Source organism: Centrocercus urophasianus, unplaced genomic scaffold (assembly GCF_019232065.1).
Source record: "Centrocercus urophasianus isolate 14NV4802_14NV808 unplaced genomic scaffold, USGS_Curo_1.0 seq_27, whole genome shotgun sequence".
Lineage (NCBI taxonomy): Eukaryota > Metazoa > Chordata > Aves > Galliformes > Phasianidae > Centrocercus > Centrocercus urophasianus.
In genome coordinates, this window is record NW_024884833.1 from 4,270,469 (window position 1) to 4,292,480 (window position 22,012).

Genomic DNA, 22,012 nt, shown 5'->3' on the forward strand with positions numbered 1-22,012 from the left:
CTTGCAGCTTCAACATGCATCATGGAAAATGCATTTCAAGTCAGGAATCTTTTCACACTCTTAGAAGTGTGTGAATAGCTCTGAGTTGCAACTGCTAGGAGCTAAACATTTCATTTTTCATAATCACAAATGAAAAACAACTTTTCACATGGAAATCTTGAATTTTACAGGAAGTTCTTTTCTTGTCAAGGGCTCTTTTTGGACAAAATTCCCAATGTTAGAAGGAGTTAGCATTCTTCCTTCAAAAAAAAAACATATTTACTTCCGAGCTATTTTTTTTTTTTCCTGAATTTGCTCTTTTCTAAAGACACCTCTACAATCATTACCTAGAAATAACTCACTGCATTATTCCATTCTCTAGCTAATGGAGGTTTATTTAATAAAATAAGAAAACATTCACGTTGAGATGGAGCTCAGTTTAAGCTAATCTAAGAGAAAAGTTCAGAATCAGATGAAAGTAAACTTACATATCACTAGACAGCTGAATGTGGCCTATATGTAGTCAGCTTTGCTCAAAAAAACCTGGCTGTCTGTATGAATTTCTGAACTACTGTTATGTCAGAACAGATAAATAGACTCGTTTTTGGTATATTGAAGAACCACTTATGCATTTAAAAAGCCCACAACACAATAGACATACATGAAAAGACAGGCAAGCAGTTGGCTAATAGCTGGATGGAAAAGGCAGGCATATCAAGAAGTCAAAGAGAAATTCTACAGAGGATATTCTAAGTCCATCTCCCCTACTTAAATGTTAACATCTGTGTATGTTTGGGTGTTAGAGTAATACTTAAGCCAGTATAATTTAATAAATGTGGCTCTAGTTACTATTTCAGTATCAATTAAAAAATGTATTTATTACTGAGGCAGTCACAACTACGTGCATTGCAGTGAAAATATCTTTGTCACATGAACGTTGAGAATTCTCTCAGAGCTTCCTCTTCCTATTTATACATATTTTATCAGTAGATACCCAAGAACACATAGGAGAAGGGTATGTGGAGAGTTTTAATGTCTTACCTGAATGCATCTTGCCTTGAATGTGCCTTGGTGCTGTGAACATAGCAGACTATCTGACTTGCAACATCCATTTGACTGAAGCTCGCTATGGGGACGTCAGGATAGCTAACATACTCTATTTGTCCATACTGAGGAGGGGAAGTTATCACATAGAGAAGCTCTTCAGGCTTGTCAGTACCATCCAGTGAAAGGAGGACATCAGTCGTAATGTAGCCTCGATCCCCTTTTGGTACTTTGAGAGGCTTTATGAAAACAGCAATGTCTCCTGCAGGATAAACAAAACAACACTAAAATAGTGGTATTGAAGTGAAAGCTGATCTCTTACCTATCATTTAGCTATACACAGTCCCTCTCCAGTAGAAAAATGATAGAATCATAGGATTTTAGGGAATTTCACAGTGGGAGGGACTTCAGGATATCTCTAAACTATCTATCTTCTGCTCAGAGTAGAGTCAGCCATACCACCAGTAATTTCCAGGCTGCACAGGGCTTAATTCCACTGGGGCCTGAAAACTGGCAAGAGTGGAAGTAGCACAACATCCCTGGACATCTGTTCCAATCTCAGTTCCAAACTCACTTAATTTAGTGCTCTAAGAGTTATCCCATGACTGGTGACTGTAAGACCATAGCATAATCCTGGAAGGCAGGGACAGTTTTGAACAGTGTTTTTCTTACCTTATTACACTCTTACCATCCTTCTGCACTGTAGTTTACTCACAAAAGCTAGTTTCAGAAGAATATTTTCTACTCTGTTTGAACAGCAGCTGGGATTCCTGAAAGGTGCAATGCGCCACTGCTCTGGGCAGTGCCTTTTCAGATCTCAAAATCACTTCTGCAGCAGCAGGAACATCAGGGCTCTGGGCAGCAGGGAAATCTGAGCAGACAGACTTTGGGGTCTGCAGGGAGATTTGCCACGGGCCTGCATAGTGCTTGGGGATGTATCAGGACATGTATCAGGACATTTTTTCAGAAACAGGCACTGTGAAACAAGATCAGGCAGATCTTTACCCTTTTCCATGTTCTTGATATTTATGTAGAAGTCTACAGCTGGGGATCTGTTGTACCCATCCCACAGATAAAATGTGAACAAGTCTTGGTTCTTGGACCCTATAGCTCCTGTGTGGACGTATCTTACAAGGTTCATATCCAGTTCTTCCTGAGTGCACTTCATTCCGGTTTGGAGAGTCACCCAGTCTCTGCCTACCTAGAAAGATTGAATATCCTTCAGTAAACAGATGCGGTCTCCTATGCATCCTCCATAGTTAATTCTGGTTATTAGCAGCTATGACAGCTGATAGTGACAGCTTCCTGGCTGTCTTCCTAAGCTTTAGAGTCTTTGCACATAGAATATTTTGTGTTTTGAAGGGCGGTATATAGCTGCAGTTGTTCCCAAGGATCCGTAAGAACGCTGGAGAAAATATAGCTATCATGAGTAAATGCAGGTAAATGGAATTCAGTCACTTTTACTCAGGTAAGTACATTTCTACACACAGACATCAATAAGATGAAAATTAGTTTGCTGACCCAGCTTATGTTTTCTATTTCTTAATTAGACAAAGCTATTTATCTCCCAAACCATATCTCAAAAAATAGTGGGGAGTTGGCCAGGTGGGAATCCGCTGCTTGGGAAATAGATGGGAATTGGTTGACAGGTACCTTCTGTATTCAAACCATCAGCACTTTTGTCCTAGTGTATGAGTCTCTTATAAGTCAAAATTTTCATGGGGTCTACAGATTCTTGCAGAGATCCACAATTAAAATACATTACATTCACAGATCTTGAAAATCAGTTATTTTCTATTATATGCACACGTTTAAAAGGAGTTTTTTTTTTTTCTTTTTGTTACAGTGGCTTATGTTAGGTCGATCTATGCTTGCTATGTATTTTCTATATTATTTCTTTTTTCCTTCTTTCTGCCTATATTTTCGTTCAAAATCATTATTTCTTCCTCTTTCAGCCATATCTCCTGCATTTTTTCTGAACTCTGAAGTACTGTCTTGTCACCTTTACTGACCTAGGAATTTTTGCCTCCTGCCTTGTCATTTGCTTTCTATCACTCTAAGCTGACTTACAGCATCTCTCTTCATTGTCACCTCAGATGTTCTGCTATGCTTTTCATCTTCCCTCTGCTCTTCTTGAGGATATTGGCCTTAAGTGTCAAATTCTCTGAGAAAGCATTGTTTAGTTTAAAAACTCCTTTTACTGTTGAACTAGCCATAACAGTCTACTTTAAAACATGAAAGAGATTTGGAGAAAGGGAAGACAACTTCACTATGTGGTAACAAGACAGAGTTGCTTGCATGCCTACTTTATGCTGAAGTACAAAGACTAACCTTGATTTGAAGCTGGCCATTTTCTGGAAGTCTTTCAAATAAGTAGAAAATTCTCTCTCTAGGAGTATCTTTATCTTCAGCTGACAGAACAGCACCAGAAATAATTCGAGTTTCACCCATACGCACCTCTATATTATCCTTCCTGCAAAAAATCAGAATTTATATATGGCATAACAAAAGAAATACAAGTTTTGCAACATATAATTTCTCTCCTGGGAATATGGATTACCCACATGCTGACAGAAATAACTGAAGAAAGAATGGAATGAGGGCCCCTACTTCAGTTCAATAGAGAAGAGAACCAAACAGGACAGAACAGCTACTTCTAGTAGTGGTGAAAAACAACAAAGCAGCTACCTACAACATTATGGAATTCACCACATCTGTCTTTTCCCTCAGGTGCTATTCCATTTACCCTCTCACAGTGAAGGCAACATAAGCAGAGAGCCTGTCTTAACATGCTACTGCCACTACAGACCATAGAATATTAGCTCCATTGTTACTTAAATAAAAGATTCTCTTTCAGTTGAATGCTTTTTATCTTTAATAGACTCTGCCCGACAAAGTCCTAAGTGACTTTTCTATGCTCCTCATTGCAGAATTTTTCTGTGTTCTTGATCCAGAAGAAATAGTCATCATTAGCCAAAGCAAAATTTGAGAGAGCTTTGGGGAAAATCCCACATGGTTTGAAATAAATCCAGATGATTGCTTCAGCAAAATTGACTGTGTCTCTTCTGTTTCAGTTTTCAGCCAGTAACCATCCTTCATTTTGCCTTTGCATATACTGCTTTACTATTTTTGCTGTTATCTACCTTATATTTTTGTAATGTAGCATCCAAATCACATTATAAGACTACAGAAAAATTTCATAGAGCTTGAAGGGAATTCAGCATATTCAGACACCCCAGGGATGGGACCTACTCAAGGTAATCTGTACAGAGGGCACAGAGCAGGTTCGAAAAGGACAGATTCCTTATGTATTTTGGCAGATAAGCTCTACCAGACTCAACTGAACATGTGCAAGCCATATTATTTCACAGGCCAAATACTGGTGGATTTTCACAACAATTGCCAAAGGTGTTCTCCCTGGATCAGCCATTTCATTTGCCAAATATGAAGAGCTTGCTTCAAGACAGAGTAACAACTAAGATTTCCAAATAAGGTCTAAAAATTATGTATTGATATCTGAAAATATAATTACTGTCCTTGGAAAAAATTGAGCATTTTTCATAAAGTTGCTATATTCAAACTGAGTATGAAGCATAGAGATTTCATGTCTGGCAAAATGAGAATCAACCAGAATGGGATCATATAACAAGGCACATCAAGCCATATTAATGATAGGTCAGGCAACTCCAAAGTTTTACTCATGTCACTGATAATCACACGGGGGCTTTGCAAACTAGAAGACCAGGTATTTGACCCAGAGACTGTGTAAGCTAGGGAGTAAAAACTCAAACAAACAATGACAGAAGATAAATTTAGCTACATTCTCCAAATGCATTCTAATCCCAACACATTTTTCTGCATAGCAGTTAGTCAGTTAAGTCTTTATAGCACCCACATATCTGATCTTGAGATTAAACTTTCAAGTGGAATGCATGAGGGCCTTACATTCCCCAAGGGCACTCCTTGCTAAAGGATGCAATCCAAGTAGTGACAGATTGAGTTTTTGGCAGTCCTGTAGATAGGGACAATTTGCCAGCCATTCTTCAGCGTGTGGACCACAGCTAATGAAGATGAGAACTGAAACTCCTTAGGGCAAAAAGGTACAATTAGATCAAAGTACTGTCAGTCATATGTTCACCTGTAACACACTGCAGTGATAGCAAAAGGGAGCTCCTACCCCACAGCAAAGATGGACAGCTGCATATGATGGTTAAACTACATTTTTGTCAAGTTGGACAAGTTAGGGTACTACTACCTAACTGCTGGCATTACACCACATCACAGTGGAAGAGTAACAGCTAACAGCCATCACAGTGGAAGTCTAACAGGTAAGAAGCACTAAGAGCATACAATGAAAAAACTGTTTGGCAAGGAAATGGCTCAGTATATGTTACTGTTCACAACAGAAGTGGCAAATTAGCATTCCCAGCCAAAGAAGCAATGGTTTCTGGATTCAGCTGAGCAAAAATAAAAACTCAGCTTCCTGCTCTCCATCACATTTCTTCAGAGAAAAACAATGAAAAACAATATACTAACCTTTAACAAGCAAAGAACAAACTAGCAGTGGCACTTAATTATCAGATTATCAGAATCTGATATGACTACATAAACTATATCCTTTATTCTAATTCAAAATTGATTTTCCCCTTTGTTATCACTATGTGCCCCTTGATAATCCTCACTAGAAAACCAACATTTGTTACTGTAGGAAGATCTACATTGTAAACAAAACATTCAGAATTCTCTAGAATAGCAAATGTAGGTCTGGTTTGAAGATAAGCCAAAACTAGGATATTCTGTAGCTAAACATCCTGAGGGATCAGAATTCCTATTTTAATGGCAGCCTGCTTGACAGCCTGTGAGTCATTTCCAAAATGTAGGCTTTGGAGCCATATCCCCAAAGCTTTCAGGCCCCCAGCTCTCCATCTGCCTTCCTAAGGCTGGAAAGCAGCCAGGGGGATGGAGTCCCTAACAATACTCTGCGGCTGAAAAATGAGGATCCCAAGGGACAAGTTCCCTGCTGTAATGTCCAGGAGGTTCAACTCACTCACAGCCAGCTGTTTATCTGAAAATTGTCTGCCAGGAGATTTCTGACCAGATCTAATTCATTTATGAATTCTAGTTTTAGACAGTAAAGGAAATTGATGTATACCTCTTCAAAAGTTGAATTATGGCTGAGATATAGAGTATTTTTAGGAGAAAATAAGATAATCATCAAACTGAAAGACTTTCCCCAGTGAGGCATGAAGATACCAACTTCGTAGTCTCTCTCATGCCAAAATCCAGAGCTGCTTCCAGAGGGGTGTTTTATACAGGCAGTTTCCCTAGGGAAGAGGAAAGCAAAGCATCTGGGATGGATAACTTGGTGGACATGTGTAAGTACTGGTCCAATTTTTAAGTTGGTTTTGAAAGATAAAATAAATTTGTTGTCCATCTTTTTAAATATTTTATCTCTAAATGCAAACACCAACCCTATTTTCTCAATACATAGCAACATTCAGTGTGTCCTTCTTTCTCTAAAAATGCTTTTACAAAACAGACTAATAGTGAATGGCCCACATGGAAACATCTGTGTTGGCATTAGGCTGTGACTAATTATGGTGTCCTATCCCTATCAGTCACTGATTAGCTGTTTTGATCATTTTTGGATCATTTTGTCTGAATTTTTTCCTGTCAGAAACAGGAACACGTGGCTTACTTGCTCAGCACTGGTTTCTCATCATTAACTGGGATGACCTTTACTGAAATGGTTCTGAGGACTTTATGTTTCCCATCTGATAGCTGGATTTTAAAGCTGTCATTGAGGTTTTCTGAATCGTCATGCATGTACATCAGTTTCATACCTATACATCGGGAAAAAAAATTAGGAAAGAGAAAGGGAGAGAGAGAGAGAGAGAGAGAGAAAAAACAAATAAATTTGTCTCCTGCAAAATATTTTGTTCTGTTTTGCTCTGCTTCCATCACTCTTCTTGCATCTCCCCTCTATACACTCCCTGGCCACAGTAAATATTGTTCAACACCAAAAGATGTGCTTGGTGGGCTGCTTCTGTTCATTAATCTAACAGTATACTAGTGACTCAAAGACACTAAGCCTATCAATCTGAAGGAGCAGTCTCCTTCATAAAATGGTCCCTATTGTCTGCTCCCCTCACTCCAACTCATTTTAACAGGAAACATAGAAAGGATGGGATCATCAGTTAACACTTCTTTGTACCCCACATAATCTTCAGGAAGCTTCAAAATCTTGGAAAAGAAAGCTGTACTTGTGGCTATGGCTGACCTGAACATGACTGGTTCTCCACTATGGAAATGATGAAAAAGCCCAGTAATTGGAAGAGAGTAGAAAATAAAACTTGAGAAGTCTTAGTAATTTTTGTTGCTTACACATTTTTGAGGGATATTTCTTGATGGGTGGAAAAAAGTCTTTTCCTCAGGATTTGCGGACTGAACTACGTTTTGTGAGGCTGAATTAAGTTTATGTCCCTCTTGATACTGATAGATACAGTTTCCACACAGTGGCCTCAGTATGGAAGAATCTACCATAGTCTTAAATGTTAAATACAAATTTAATCACATGTTCTTGAAAGATGTTTGCCACTTCAAAGTAGGATAACTGATAATGGCAAGCTATTGAACCGTTTTATACTCTTTTCATTTACAGCTTTATCTATATCTACATCTATCCCAAAGATTTCTCACAATCAGCTAATATGTTTTTAAATCAGTTTGTCTCTATTTTAGGTGTTGTGAAACACTCTGAAATGTCTTGGTGATATGCTTTAATACTCCCTTTGTTTTTTTCAGGGTAGATGGACTCTCTAGACATACTACTACCCTTTCTGACATGTAGGCCTCTCAGGGTGAATTTATTGACAGCTCCTCAAATCATTAGACAGCATTAGCATTAGATAGGTTTATTTCTATTCTTAAACTTTCTCTTGAAAGTACCCCTAAGGCAAATGAATAAACAGATGCAGATTTCTTACTGTGCCTCCTTATCTGTTACAAATTACTAAAGGAATGAAAGACCAGCGTCAGAAGAGCACTGCACCTACCATTCTTCAGTAGCTCCATAGAAAAGTCATGAACAAGCAACCCACTGCTGTGGTGGTGAATTAACTCTTTGTACTGTAGAATATCATTGCCATGAACTCCATTAATGAGGAATCCATGTGAAGGCTGCTGCACAACATCAAATACCAAATGGTCTTGAGGCACATCCAGATCAACAGCATTGATAACAGAGAGATCCAGCTCTTTCACCATACCTTCTTGAACCTGAACATAAAAGAACAAAAGTCATACTCTTTTACATAAAAAGAACTTAAAATATTTTAGCATGGTTTCCTAAGTAGGCATTTTTTTTTTAGGAGTCTGTTTCGTCTATCCCTTCCTCAGTAGCTTGCTTGTCACACAGTTATTACTCATATTAAAACCACAATTTACAGAGAGGGGATAGACTACACCAGGTACAAAAATTACTCTGCAAAAATTATGAAAGACACTAGTGAAAACAGAAGTATAAAGATCCTTCTGCATTCTAGACAACGTATTTCTTTAAGTCCTCGCTTACTTTACTGCAGGTTACCAAACAGAATTGTGCACAGCTCCAATCTCACCAAAGCTCTGTCATACAGATTTAATGGGATTTAACAGAGCAGTTTCCTAAAACAAGCTGAATCATGCAAAGGAAAGGAAAGATCTAGAGAAACGTGTTCAAAAAATGTTTTGATTTAAATTAGAAAGTATTTTCTGGTATAAAGTAATTCTATGGCAGGCATTTTACTTTTTTCCTTACAGTAATGTTTCTTGCTATGAATTCTGGGACTTCATCATTGGTTGGGTTGATCAGCACAAAAAATGGAATCTCTGCTGAACGACGCAGGCCATCGGTGGCATAAAGTACAAAGTGGTCTGCTCTTGGCTCCACTCGCATGTGCCTGGCTTGTACATAGTTTATACTCAGGGCTTTCAGGTGCTTCAACTGAAACGAAGCTAGAAATTTTAGAAATGTTGAGTTAGCATTATTGTTTTCCTGCCCACTGGTCTGACACAGCGTAAACAATTCTGAAATGATGTCCTTCAGTGACCAAATCACTTCTGAAACTTTGCCTTGGAGATAAACACAGGATCAGGAATTTTCAAATTCTCAACTACAGCACTTTATTGACAGAAGTGAAGAGAGGCTGGAAGAAGCTTGCTTGAGAGAGTAAAGGGGTAGGCAGAGAAAGCAGATTAATGTTTCATATTGCTACCTCTAATAGATTGCAGCTGGGATGCATAAAAGAAGAATTGCCTTGTTTACTCCAAGTACCTCTTCTTCACATTTGCAGAACTGCAGACTCTCTTTGAAGTTCTCCTGCACAGTCCCACTGCTCTTAATTTGCCAGCAGCTGCTTTCATCAATAAGACCATATTAATGCTCACACCTGCATCTACCTTTCCACAGCCCATTGTATTGCCCTCTATGAGCACTCTGTGTTTCCTCTGCTTCATTACTATACATTGCATACACTTACCTATACTTATACCAATGTTACTCTTTTCAAACCCAGGAGAAGGCAGTATATTTTCAATATAACCAAACTGAGGAGGAGAAACCAAGACAAACTCTAAGTCATCTGCAGTGGTGTCAGGGTCGGTGGCAAACAAATGGTTAGAGGTAAGGGCTGTTGAGGAGCCCTCCTCCACAGCAAACCTTGCACCTGCACAAAAATACATGAGAAGCATTACTGCATGTTTAGCTCACTTACTGTTGAATGTGTTAATGAGAACAGAAATAATAAATAAGGAGGAAAAGATAATACATTATCTGTTACTGAATTTGGTCTGCTTTTGAGATTTTTGCTTACACTGTTGACTTTCCCCATCACAAAGCAAAGGGGAAGGGTATTGCAAATTGATTTTACTGGTAAGTTATTAAGTACGGTTTACATGATGTTCAAAATCAGTTGTTACCTCTGTTTGTCAGAGCATTAATTACATGATAGCTGTTACGAATTGCATATAATGAACAATTTCTCACGCACCACTGCTTAATTTCCCTGCTGGGACAATACTTCATTTCCAGAACATTGCTTAGGTGATAGCCTGTAAATTACAGAACTACTCATACATATGTTTAAATATTCTCTGGAATACAGAACATATACATGATGCCTACAAACAAATGACATTGAAAATGACAAACGTACAGAGAACACACCTTTAACAAGTATATCTCGTCCAAACCTTGTGATTAAATGGAAATCTAACTTTCTGTCCTGTTGTTAGGCTAAATGTACATTGCCACTACTATTTCTTTTTCATCTGAGTGTTTTTGATTATGAAAAGTACTGGTGAAAATGTAGTTTCATTATTAATTTGGTCAGTTACAGACATAGTCTAGGATTGTCTTTATTCATCAACAGAACATAGGAAATAAAATATTTCCTCCCTTGATATTTAAATATTTATTCAAACTAATACTTCGTTGTGTTCTTAACATGCAAAGATTGATGTAGAGTTGTATTTTGGCACTGTATAAGCCTAACAATTGCCTGAATCTAAGTTCAAGGATGAGATGTTGCTCAGTTTTACTCAGACACAGCTTATGTGTGCAACAATACAGGTATATAGATGGATAGGAGCAGATTCAAGCACTCTAATCTCCAGCCACGTGGTTTAATCATGCAGCTGAAGAGCCACAAGCCATTACTGACATTTGTACTTGCAATTGAATTTGGTGGTTACACTGCATTAGCAAAAGAAAAAAAAAAATGTGGAAATTTTGATTCAAAACTTTTACATACTGATCTCAGCTGACTCTATCAATACTGCATAGTACAGTTATAATAATATGCTGTAGTGAGAGGAAACTTTCACCAGTTGCAATAGATGGAGGTTGGTTGTCCACTGGAAGTACAGTGATGTTAAGGTTATACACTGGGAGTGGACGGTGAAGAGGAACTGGAGGAGGAAGAGGTCTGTCATAACAGCAGTCTTTCACATCTGGGCCGGCTTCATCATCAGAAACAACAAAAGTTAAGATCTCAAAGGAAAGATTCAAGCCAATCTCCCCACCTGGAAGAATAAAACAAAAAAACAAAACAACAACAACAAAAAAAAATGTTGCATTTGAAAATAAACGTCTTAACTGTAGGGAACTGAAACTTCATGAAGAAGAACCTTGTATCCTGCTAGGAGAGTCTGCAGGCAGAAGAGAGACCAAAATGACTTCAAAAAAAAAAACTATGGTAAAAGCTGACAGCCCTTATGAGAAGTATCCAATGGTGAGCCCAGTTCTCAGGCTGATACGTTGACTACAAAGGGCAGTGACTCCCTGCCCCACTTACAGTAAGTACTGGCAGTGCATTTACCATGTAGAAATTAGGGAACATGAAATACAGGCAATTGTGCTTGTGCAAGTCAGATTCTGCCCCTTGTTGCCTGTGCGAAGCATGGCCTTTAAAACAGCATTCCCAGCATCTAAAGGATATTGAAGAAAAGTTTGTTATGAGTAGCCATAATCAAGTACTTCATTCTCTTCTCAAATACCAGCTGTTCATTTTAGACAGTGCCAAGCCTGAAAATATCACATATATTCCCCACACTAGCACAAAATTAAAGACTAATTACACAGAAAACCAGAGCCTTTGGAGGAAAAAAAAAAAAAAAAGATTAAAGCTGTCATCAGGAATGAAGAAAAGAGAATCCCTTTCGTGCTAATGAAAGAACTAAATTAAGCAGGAAAGAGACTTAACCAGCCATTGATTTCTATGAGTAATTTTACAAAATGTATTTGGGGATTTTGAAAATAAAGCCACAACATGGTGTATTTTTAGAATCGCCATTTCCTTGAAGAATCTGGAACAATTCTTTATCTTGAAGCAAAGATGGACTGTAATCTCTCCAAAAACGAGTACCTCTGCAGACTGGCAAGGCGAGCAGTTAGCATCTCAGGTTGTCAGCAGTTTTCTATTAAAATTCTGCATCCTCATATCAAACATTACATTACTTGAGCTATGCACGATTATGGAAAAAAGTCTAAGATTTCTTTAATGTCATGAAACAAATAAAAACACTCAATTTAGTTCCTGTTTTATCAATAATTTTCCCGGGGAAAAAAATCATATTGTATCTGCAACAGTGAAAGATATTTTCCAGGATTATGATGATTTCATGTGTTTGATGTACTTTAATTTTCAGTTCAAAAAGGAATTTGGAAATGACATTGAAGCAGTTGGTAGTTTTACACCATCAGACCTGTTTCAAAACCAGCTTAGTTTTCTCTCCAATCACAACACGTGGGTTTTTCAGCAGCTCCTGCTGCAAAGATTTTGTGGGTTTAGGTGAAGATTTTCCACCAAAACTGTCTGACCACCTCCCAGTCTCCCTTACCAGTGTGCTTATAGGTGACCAAGCCAGAGATGACATCAGCCTGGGAGAAACGCTCCACAACAATTCCAGCTTTTCTCAGCACCCCCTGGGAGGGCTGGCGAACCAGCACGAACACCAGCTTCATGTCATCACTGTCTGCATCTGTGGCATATATGTACTCTGAGGAGAGGACCACTTCTTCACCCTCCGGGCAACGCACCACATTGATAAGCCCTGTTTGCATAACAGGTGGCTCATCATTCACGGGCAACACCTAATCAGAAAGAGAATTTAACATCTTTTAACACGACTTTTATTGTCATTCCAATGAAAACCTGCTGTTTTAAACGTTTAGCTTTCCGGTTCAAACCAGCAACAAAGTGTTAGGGTCAGAATACACAGTTCACTCTGTGAACTGCATTGAAACAATTGAATTAGGGCCACTGTTAAAAACCAAGAAAAAAAGTAAACCAAACTGAGAAGACTGTGTGGAGGAAATGGTACACTTGCTACTGTCTTCAGTTTCTCAGTGAGAAAGATGAAAATCCACTGTTTATCTTTAAATTCACTGCACAATTTTGGCAGTGACATTTATAGTTGGAGAATGAAAACTCCCTCCTATGTTTAATTACAGAGAGAATAATTCCAGGCAGAAGAGCTCAAGTTAAAGCAAACACAAATGCCCTTCAAACAGTCTGAGAAAAATTGGCTTTTACATTTGGCATAGTACCCTGAAACTGAAAGATGATGTGAAAAAGGAAGCCTAACAAACCCATTATCTCTCAGCTTCTAAGGTCTAAAGATTTTCAGAAGGTAAACTTTGCAGTATTTTACATAGACAAATGCTCTCAGAAGTTTGCAACACACTGACCTTGACCTGCAGAGTGAACTCTAAGAAGTGGATGCCATCTGTGGCTGCAAAAAGGACTTCGTCTGTAAGAGTCTCAGAACCATCATGCCGATAACTGGAAAAAAAAAAAAAAAGAGCTAAAATATTTTCACACAGACAAAGAAGCTGTGGTTCCTCGTCATGCCAGATAATGTGGATCTCTCCAAACCAGAAAGCCAATCCCTGCGCAAGGGTGCCTATCTAAGACTTGTAGTTCTAGATCACAGTGGGTTCAAGGAGCTTGTGAGATATCTAGCATGAAGAATACCCCCAAAATAAGAAAGTTATCAGCTAGGAAAAGTTTTCACTAAACCTTTGTCATCTGCAGTATGGCTGTTTGTGAGCTACCAATTAAAGAGGCTTTCTCTCTGCAGTACATAGGTTGCAATGAAGTAATACCTATTTATTTCCATGAAAACTACAACAGATACAAAGAGCACAATAACACTGTTGGATAGAGGAAATTCTCAACTACTCAAACAATATTTTTCAACGTAGTCATGATGTATTTTCACCAGCAATAAAAAGAACCTGCATACTATACCACCTACAGCCTCACTCTGTTCACATCTTCTGTTTAGTCTTCATAAACATTCAGCAACTGTCAATAAAAGTCAAAGTGCCATTTTTCCCACATGGAGGAATTCAGTTCCACACCACTGTCTCACAGACACTTCCATCTCAGACACCTTTGTGTCAGACTGCCCCTCTGCTGCCATGTGTCACACAGCAACAAAGTGTAAGGGACTATTGGTGGGAGCTTCTACCTCTGCTGCCATACCACCAACATCCACCTCTGATGACAACACAGTACAATAGGAAGCAATACTTTAGGAGCAGCCAATGTAGGATAGCCTTCTTTGACTAACGGAATGAAATAAAGTCAAGGAGCTCTAATTCTGCATATATGTAGGAAGTCAGCATCCTGTTCTCACCACAAATACAGCAGCAATATTTGCATCTTCAGAGTAATCACTGTCAAAACAAGCCTTCTTGTAATCTTGATAAACACATAACTTCCATAAAAGAGGAAGCATTGTCCTCTTCACAAGAGGCTCAACATAGAATTGCCTCCTCACCTGCACAGGGCAGTACTTTATAGAGAAAACTACTTATATCTGACCATGGCAGCTCCATTTACTGGCCACACTTCTGCTCAAACACCACTGTGACCATTGTGGTCATCAGGTTAAACAAGAAGTTTTGGCTTGGAGCAACACTATCTGAGCAATGCAGTGGTGAGCACTACCTGCTGTAGCCTCCTTGATCAGCCTCTCCACAGAGATCTTGCTCATCTAGCTAGGACACTCAGCTATCACGAGAAGAAAAGCAGCTAACCTGACTGCCAAGGTGCGCAGGTCCCCACAGGAAAGCTTGTCACCTTGCCTCATGGGAACACCATCCAGCTCCACTGCCCCATGCTGAGGCTGTCGCTGCAGAAGGAGGAGGAGATGTTCCTGTTTTGTGTCCACATCAGAGATGAGAATGTGTCCCTCTGTGACAGGGCTCAGGCCACCCTCTTCCACCCTCAAGTGGCTTGTAAAAACCTGCATGGAGGAGAATGCTGAATTGATGTTTTCATCTGCACTTCAGTTTTTTGCAGTACTAGTTCATGTGACACCTTAAAGTCAAAATGCCAAAAGACGTACTCCTTTCTGCTCTGTTGGAAAAACAAGGAATTTGCAGACAATATGTCCTGATACACACTGATCTCTGATCACAGATCCCTGATCTGATCTCATTCAGAATCCCATAAGCAATTAAGGAAGGATTTAGGACTTGTGATTGCAACCCTTAGCTTACGTGCTGCAAAAAATCACCTTGCACTCTCATCAAACTTTGCCTTCCTCCTCTGCCCCAGTGAAGCCAACATGCCAGACACAGAAACACTGTCCCATGCAGTATTTTTCTTTTAAGTCTGTCCAATCAGGAAACTTCCCTACATTTCTGTTTCTACCCAAAGCCATTTCCAAACTCTTCACAACCTTCACCTCTTCATCATCCTACCTCTGGGGCTTGGTTGTCCACAGGAAGAATAGTAATATTGAAGCAGATTCCATACAAAGTGCCACCATGCTGATTGCTGACAGAAAATACAAACTGGACTTGTTGAGGATTGGGCCCAATGTCCTGCAGTGGGGGCATGTAAGCAACCTTCATATAGTTCACAGCGTGCTGCAAAAAGTGAAGAGGTGTTCACGTAAGAGGAGAAGATGGGTGTAGCCATTAGCCAGGACACTAAGAAACTTTTTCATGCCTTCTTTTGATGTTACATGAACTTTCAAAATTTATTCCATAAACTGCTTACGTTCTTTATCTACTGCCAGTTCATGACATCCTGCCCACCAAGGTAGGGTACCCAGACAGACAGACCAGTGAAAGAGACTAAAATAATCAACAAAATCTTCCATTCAAACACACATACTAGGCCAGAGATTCAGGCCAGGTAGACTCAGAGCTCCTACCACTACAGTATTACAGTAGTCAGTCCTACATAGCCTTAACCATTCCTCATGATACAGAACAGGACATGTTAACAATATTCTAAAAAAAGACATCTGTCAAACCACAGAACAAAATCCTGAAAAAGAGAACATAGCCCTGTTCTACCTGTTCCATAGCTACCAGTGGAGACACTGAGGAGAAATAGAGAACTGTCAGGGCTCCATTTCTTATTTTGTGCACTTTTTTTCCATCTCAGAATCATAAGCCAAATTCAGCCCACCCTAAGCAACTGCAACCCCTGACGCTTTCAGATGGAGAGTTACATTTGCAGATATGAAGCATGATGAAAATTCTTTTTAAAAATTGGAATTGAATTAGCAAGAATTTAATAAGCTCTTCTAAAACAATGTTCATGTAATAATACTGCAATTCACTTTTCACCTCTTGTTTTCTTATCAGGAAAAAGCTGTATATGTGTGATTGTTCTTAAGAGTGTTTGGTACCGCTTACACCACCATGCATAACACAACAAACCTGAGTAAATGACCTCAGAGCAAGAGCAGCAGGATCCTTGACCAGTTTGGGGATGGTGTCCACCATAAATAGCTTCCCAGCATCGGAGTGGCTGTACAAAAACATATATGTTAGCAATACTAAAGATCAGGAAAAACAGCAGCCACAAAGTTTTGTCTTGTGTTTCAAATTAATTTCTCACTCCCAACTTCACTGAAAGGAAAAACTTTTTCTTTCTTCTATCCCTACTATTCTTCAAAGTTTATGACAGAACTCTCACCACAAGTGAGTCTTTCAGCACTGTGAAAAAACTATCGCATACCTTAAAAGCAAGCACAGGGATTTATTCTGATGTGTCTCTGCACATCTCAGCTATCAGCTTCCGTGCTACTGGGCCTATTTACACCACCTGCAATGCTAGCCCATCACACTCTTGATGATTACATGCCTACAACTATCAGTATGTAAAAAAATGAAATTATTCTGTTTCTCTTCCATCTCACAAATTTCTCCAGTCAACAAGGTTGACCAAGCCATCTTTGCAATGGAGACAACAGCAGTACTTGTGCCTCATCAGCTGGACAGGAAGCTGTCTAAACCCTCTGCTACTTACTGATTCTTCGTGGCTTGTTGAGGTCAGAATTGCAGATGCTGATCTGCAGCATAAACCATACAGTGGTTTAAACTTTTCTGTTTAGCAGATAGTTGTCAGTGCAACCAACTGCAAAAATACATTTTACAAAACAGTGAAACAGCTTCAGTGACATGCAAATTGCTCTTAAAGCTGTTTACCATATGCCCTTGTTGGCCTATCCTGCCTGCCATTGTGCTACACAATTCCTGGTCCAGAACTTCACAACACCATGGCAGTAGAGCACTGCCTAGAATTAGCTGTAGCACCTCATGTTCTCAGTCTGGGGTAGCTCCAGATCAACACCAATCTATTTATTACAAAAGCTTCTGTGAACTGTATCCAAGGAAATATAGAATCCAACTGTTCAGCGTAAAATGCAAATCTGAGATAAACAAAGAGATTCCAGGTGCATTTCTTCTTCTTTCTTGCTAAACAATGCAACTGTATTATTCTGCTGCTTTTAGCTGTAACTCAGCCTTAAATATTAACAAGAGATGTGCGCTCAGCTATTATCACCTGCACTTTAAGCAAACAGATGGAAATCCTGACATACAGGCATTCTGTCTCCACTGAAACTGCCAATCTCACATGAGGCTTTGCTCCATCCCACCTGGAAGATACAAGTAGGCCACACCTACCCATGTACACAAGAGAAAAATGGGGAAGAGGTTATGGTGTACGTGAGCTCCCTGTCATGCTCTTCCACATCTATGAAGTGGAGATGTTTCTTAGTTAGGTAAGCAATCTCAGTCTCCTTAACAACCAGGTGGCGGGTCACTCCTGGGGCTTCTCTGGGTAGCTGGTCATCCACAGGTATAATGTGCACCATCATCACCTAAAATCAGAAGATGGCAAAATCAACAACTGTTCCCTTGATGAGAAAGTGTCCAAGCAATAGTTTACACACTTGTACACAGAAATAACTATATCCCTGGAATACGAGATACATGGTGCTCAAATCTCACAAGTTTCAGCAGTATTCCTTTTTTTCACAAGCAATCCTGGATGTTCGACTCCTGAGAGGAATAGTCCATTCACTGTTGGCTTCAGGAGGGCTGTTTGGTTTGTTTGTATCACCTTTGAATCTAATATTTCCATCATTTAATGTTACAGTTTGAGAGAAATTCACTGAGAACAGAGAGAGAGCATTACCCCATGAAAAACAAGCCAAGAAGTATGGTTGATGGCAAACAGGAGAGACTCATCCTAGTTTTATTTGAAAGTCTTGCAGAAGTTGAAAGTTCCCTCCCAGAGATGCTTCAATGTCATACCTGTGGCTCTGAGAGATTGGGAGGGTCATGGCTATCACACAGCACAAACTCAATAGAATCTTCAAATACTTCTCCTCCCAAATGATGATAGTAAATAATTCCATTAAACAGATCCTTCTGAAGAAAACTGCTGACAGGATACCCTGTTTAGTTAAAGAATATATCTTCTATTGAATTGTGCATGACTTTAATCCTTCATAAATACTATCCATTACCAATGCAAGTAAATAGTGAGGCATCATGCCTCCTTTCTCACTCCAGCTAAGGCAAGATCTCTGAAACGTTTTCTCATTGTCTTTCACATTTCTTGCATTTCCATGTCACTCAGTAACCATTCAAAAAATGAAGCAACACAGCAAAGTGGCTAACAGCTCCATGTAGAGGATAAAGGAATCTGCATTACAGCCAGACTCCACAGTCTAACACAGGAATTCTGAGCTCAGTTAATCTGCTGGCTTTAATCCTGTGGATAAAATATCTCCTGACTAGCTCAGTTCCTCTTGAGGAAAAAAAAAAAAAAACAAAACCAAATTGTAGAAATAGATGGAAAACTTATGTGTGAAATTGTGTTCACTTATAACTTTCCTGGTGCAAACATAGACCAACATTAAAGAAAAGTGGGAATTTGCATATGTAATAACAAAAGTCTAAAGTTTCCTTGATTCAACCTGAGCAGAAGTTAAGTCTAGGTGTCATGCTTAATACAGTTTAAAAAATGAGGAAAAAGAAAATTGTGCTATTGTGGATGTGTCTCATTACCTATTAAGTTTGGCCCTGGTTTCTTCATGATTTCTCCAGCCTGTGGTGGCTTGGTAATATTGAATACTATGTAGTCATCACTGGAATCCATGTCAGAAGCTTGAAGCATGGAGCCCTGGATCAGGATCGTCTGTCCCTCCTGGGCTTCAATTGCCACATTGCTGATAAGAAATGGAGGGCTGTCATCTTTAGGGAGGATATTGATTGGAAACTTATGGCGAATACTATGCAGGCCATCAAAAATCCTGAACACCACAAAATCCTTTGTGGAATCACTGTCATCATGATGGTAGTAAACAGCTCCAGTCTGAATATCAGAAACTGTAAATATGAATCCTTTTTCTCCTGTCAAAACAGTAGAAACAAATGCATCACAAATGTGTAGTTCAACCCTTAAAAAAATTCTTACTAAGGTAAAGACAAGGAGAATGTATTTCTAACTGGGAGGAAGAGGAAAGAAACAAACACATTATTCTACTGGAAATAAACTTGCAGATATCAGAACAATTAAGAATGCAGAATTTACAACCATAGTAACACAGAAAGATCTTCTAAATGTGTACTGCATTAAGACAGTTTGAGATGCCAGTGATTTTTAATTATGACTTTCAAACTGCTTTCTTATCAGGACACTTTGCTTTTATTTCAAGAATTGAGGATGCTGTGCTGCGTAATTACGATTCCTTGTTTCAGTGAAAATAAAAAATTATATTTACAGCTCTTGTTTTTTTTTCTCTGCAGATGATTGTGCATGAAAGAGACAATGAGCATTTCACTAAGCGTGTTATACACTCATAAAATATTTCAGGCAGGTTAAAAGTTTGGTGAACTCCCAGCTGATGCAGGAATAGATGTTATACCAAGGGCCTCTAAGGAAAATATTTCTGGCCCTCCAAGCTGTGTGACACGCACAGAGGCACCCACAGCTGCAGGTGCATTTTCCCTCCCTTTGCTCCTTACTTTAAGAGAATTATAGGTAGTTTTTAGGATGCAGTGATAACTACTACATCTCACATCAAACTACATCAAACTACATCAAACAAAAACATCTACTACATCAAACAAAAAAGCCTGTTAGAGGTGACAGGAGGCAGAGAGCAATACCATGTATTCCTCTTTCTCTCTCGGGGCTTTTGCCTAGGACTGGCATAACAAAATCCGGCACATAAGCACTCAAAGCACTGCATTGATCACATTGCAGGTAGCAGGAATCCCTGTTCTGATTCAGGGGGTGTTGGCTGACATCAGACTGTCCCTGGTCCACCTCCCACATGAGCTCCTCTGAAAATGAAGGCACTGAGATCTTCTGCTTATAAGGTGGCAGACAGCTGGTCCCACAGACCCCGAAACTGCATGCCAGGAGATTCCTGAGATGAAACATACTTTCTATTTCTGTAATTTCTATTTCTACCAAATTCTGTGCATTGCTTTCTTCCTTTATTAAAATGGTTGTTCTATGTTTCTAGGCTGTGTGTTTTAAAAACACTTAACCATCAAAAGGCCAGCATTAAGAGTGGCAGCATCTTTCCACCCTGCTAACAGCAGCAATTTCTTTTACCTGTTTCTTTCCTAAAGGGAGCAGCACTGCAATGACTCAACAAATGGCAAAGCAAAATCAGTGATAGTGAAAATGCAGAGGGCTAGAAAATCAGAAGTAATTTAATTGCCTCTTTTTTCAAATAAGCCTTTAAACTGACAGAAAATAGCAACCACATCCAAATATTTTCTGTATTTGCCAATGAATCAAAATCATTCATCATTCCTTAAGCATCCTAAATACCTAAATACCTAAATATCCTAGTACCTAAATGGTAAAACATAACACCTGCATTTAGCCTAGGCCATGCCTGCTCTATGACAATGATTTCTTTAAATTTTCACCTTTGGGATTCAGTTGAAAGTTCAGAAAGTAAGAAGTTTAAATAGATGCTTTTGTTGTTGTTGCTCGGGTTGTTGTCTGTTTTGATTTTTGTTTGTCTGTTTGGGGTTGGGTTGTGGGGCTTTTTTGTTTCGCTTTGCAGTTGCACAGCCGTGCCTTTGTCTGCTGCAGGGCTGCAGTGGAGCAAGGCCGTCAGCAGAGGGAGTGGAAGGCCGCCGACTCGCCTGCCGTGGCCAAGGCCTCTGCTGCGCTCCCTCGGCTCCCTCTGGCTGCCTTCTGCCGAAGTGAGAAGCGCAGGAGCAGCCCTCCCTCTCGTGCCCGTGGCCTCCTTGCTGGAGCAGCTCGAGGACGTACACAGCCCCGCTGCCATTTCTCCGACTCTGCAGTGCCAACCGAGCACCGTCTCTGGGGAGACAGCCGCATGAGAGCTGCTGCCTGGGGTCACTTACAGCACCGGGCTGAATTCATGCACAGCGAGGAAAATGATAACCAACTGCATGTATGAAATTGGCTTGTAGGGAAAACACCAGACTTTTTTTTTCCCCCGCTTAATGATGGAGACCACATAAATGCACTGTTTGCCAAAATGTCTGTGCTATGTGACCGACTTTCCTTAGGAACCTGTGAACTTTCAAAATTCCTGATCTTCCCCTCTGCACCTTCATTCCCTGCACATCTGCCTCTCATGCATATCTGCTGGTGTCTCCATGACCTTCATGTGGTCTGCCACCAGTCATCACTGGAGAAGGTATTTCCAGGATCCAAGTGTAAACAAGGATTTATTTACCTCTCACCGTGAGCCGCCCATGCTGTAAGCCATCAACTGTGACCAGGCGAACATTTTGGATATCATCATTGTCTACCACTTGCAGGTGCTGCCATGTGATCGGCCGGGATTGCCCTTCCAGGAGGCTGAGGCCTGCAAGCAGCGCAGTTATTTCACAAAAGCATCACTCAAGGTTACTAGTGCACCTCTCCAAACATTTCTGGAGTCAGGAAAAAGTCATGCTTAGTTCTACCTACGTATCTGAGACAGACATCTCAAGAATGGCCTAAAAGCTTGATACCGTCTTCTCTACTGCTACCTTTACTTTAGTCAGTTGCATTTAAGGAATTTATATTTCAGAGAAACTACATATTCTGGTTCCCAGTTATCAAATAGGCCATTTAGAATGATTTCTGGACATCTGTAGAGATGAAAGAATTGTGCCTGAGGTCTCACAGTGTCTGAAGCTGGGCAC

The 22,012-nt window shown here is 39.7% G+C and overlaps 1 protein-coding gene across 1 annotated transcript in view; it reads right to left on the reverse strand.

Annotated features, from left to right (window-relative positions):
• Nucleotides 1–1,016: 1,016 nt before the first annotated feature.
• FREM1 (FRAS1 related extracellular matrix 1) overlaps nucleotides 1,017–22,012 on the reverse strand; it is a 46,122-nt gene continuing 25,126 nt past the window's right edge. Inside the window, exons 8-24 of the mRNA XM_042826818.1 lie at nucleotides 21,559–21,690; nucleotides 18,893–19,237; nucleotides 18,134–18,276; nucleotides 17,501–17,697; nucleotides 16,250–16,340; nucleotides 15,278–15,445; nucleotides 14,609–14,817; nucleotides 13,253–13,346; nucleotides 12,403–12,655; nucleotides 10,888–11,085; nucleotides 9,543–9,728; nucleotides 8,822–9,018; nucleotides 8,079–8,301; nucleotides 6,722–6,866; nucleotides 3,355–3,496; nucleotides 2,029–2,224; nucleotides 1,017–1,285 (exon numbers count right to left, since the gene is read on the reverse strand). Coding sequence (XP_042682752.1) covers nucleotides 1,017–1,285; nucleotides 2,029–2,224; nucleotides 3,355–3,496; nucleotides 6,722–6,866; nucleotides 8,079–8,301; nucleotides 8,822–9,018; nucleotides 9,543–9,728; nucleotides 10,888–11,085; nucleotides 12,403–12,655; nucleotides 13,253–13,346; nucleotides 14,609–14,817; nucleotides 15,278–15,445; nucleotides 16,250–16,340; nucleotides 17,501–17,697; nucleotides 18,134–18,276; nucleotides 18,893–19,237; nucleotides 21,559–21,690 — 3,188 coding nt within the window. The remainder of the gene's footprint in view (nucleotides 1,286–2,028; nucleotides 2,225–3,354; nucleotides 3,497–6,721; nucleotides 6,867–8,078; nucleotides 8,302–8,821; nucleotides 9,019–9,542; nucleotides 9,729–10,887; nucleotides 11,086–12,402; nucleotides 12,656–13,252; nucleotides 13,347–14,608; nucleotides 14,818–15,277; nucleotides 15,446–16,249; nucleotides 16,341–17,500; nucleotides 17,698–18,133; nucleotides 18,277–18,892; nucleotides 19,238–21,558; nucleotides 21,691–22,012) is intronic.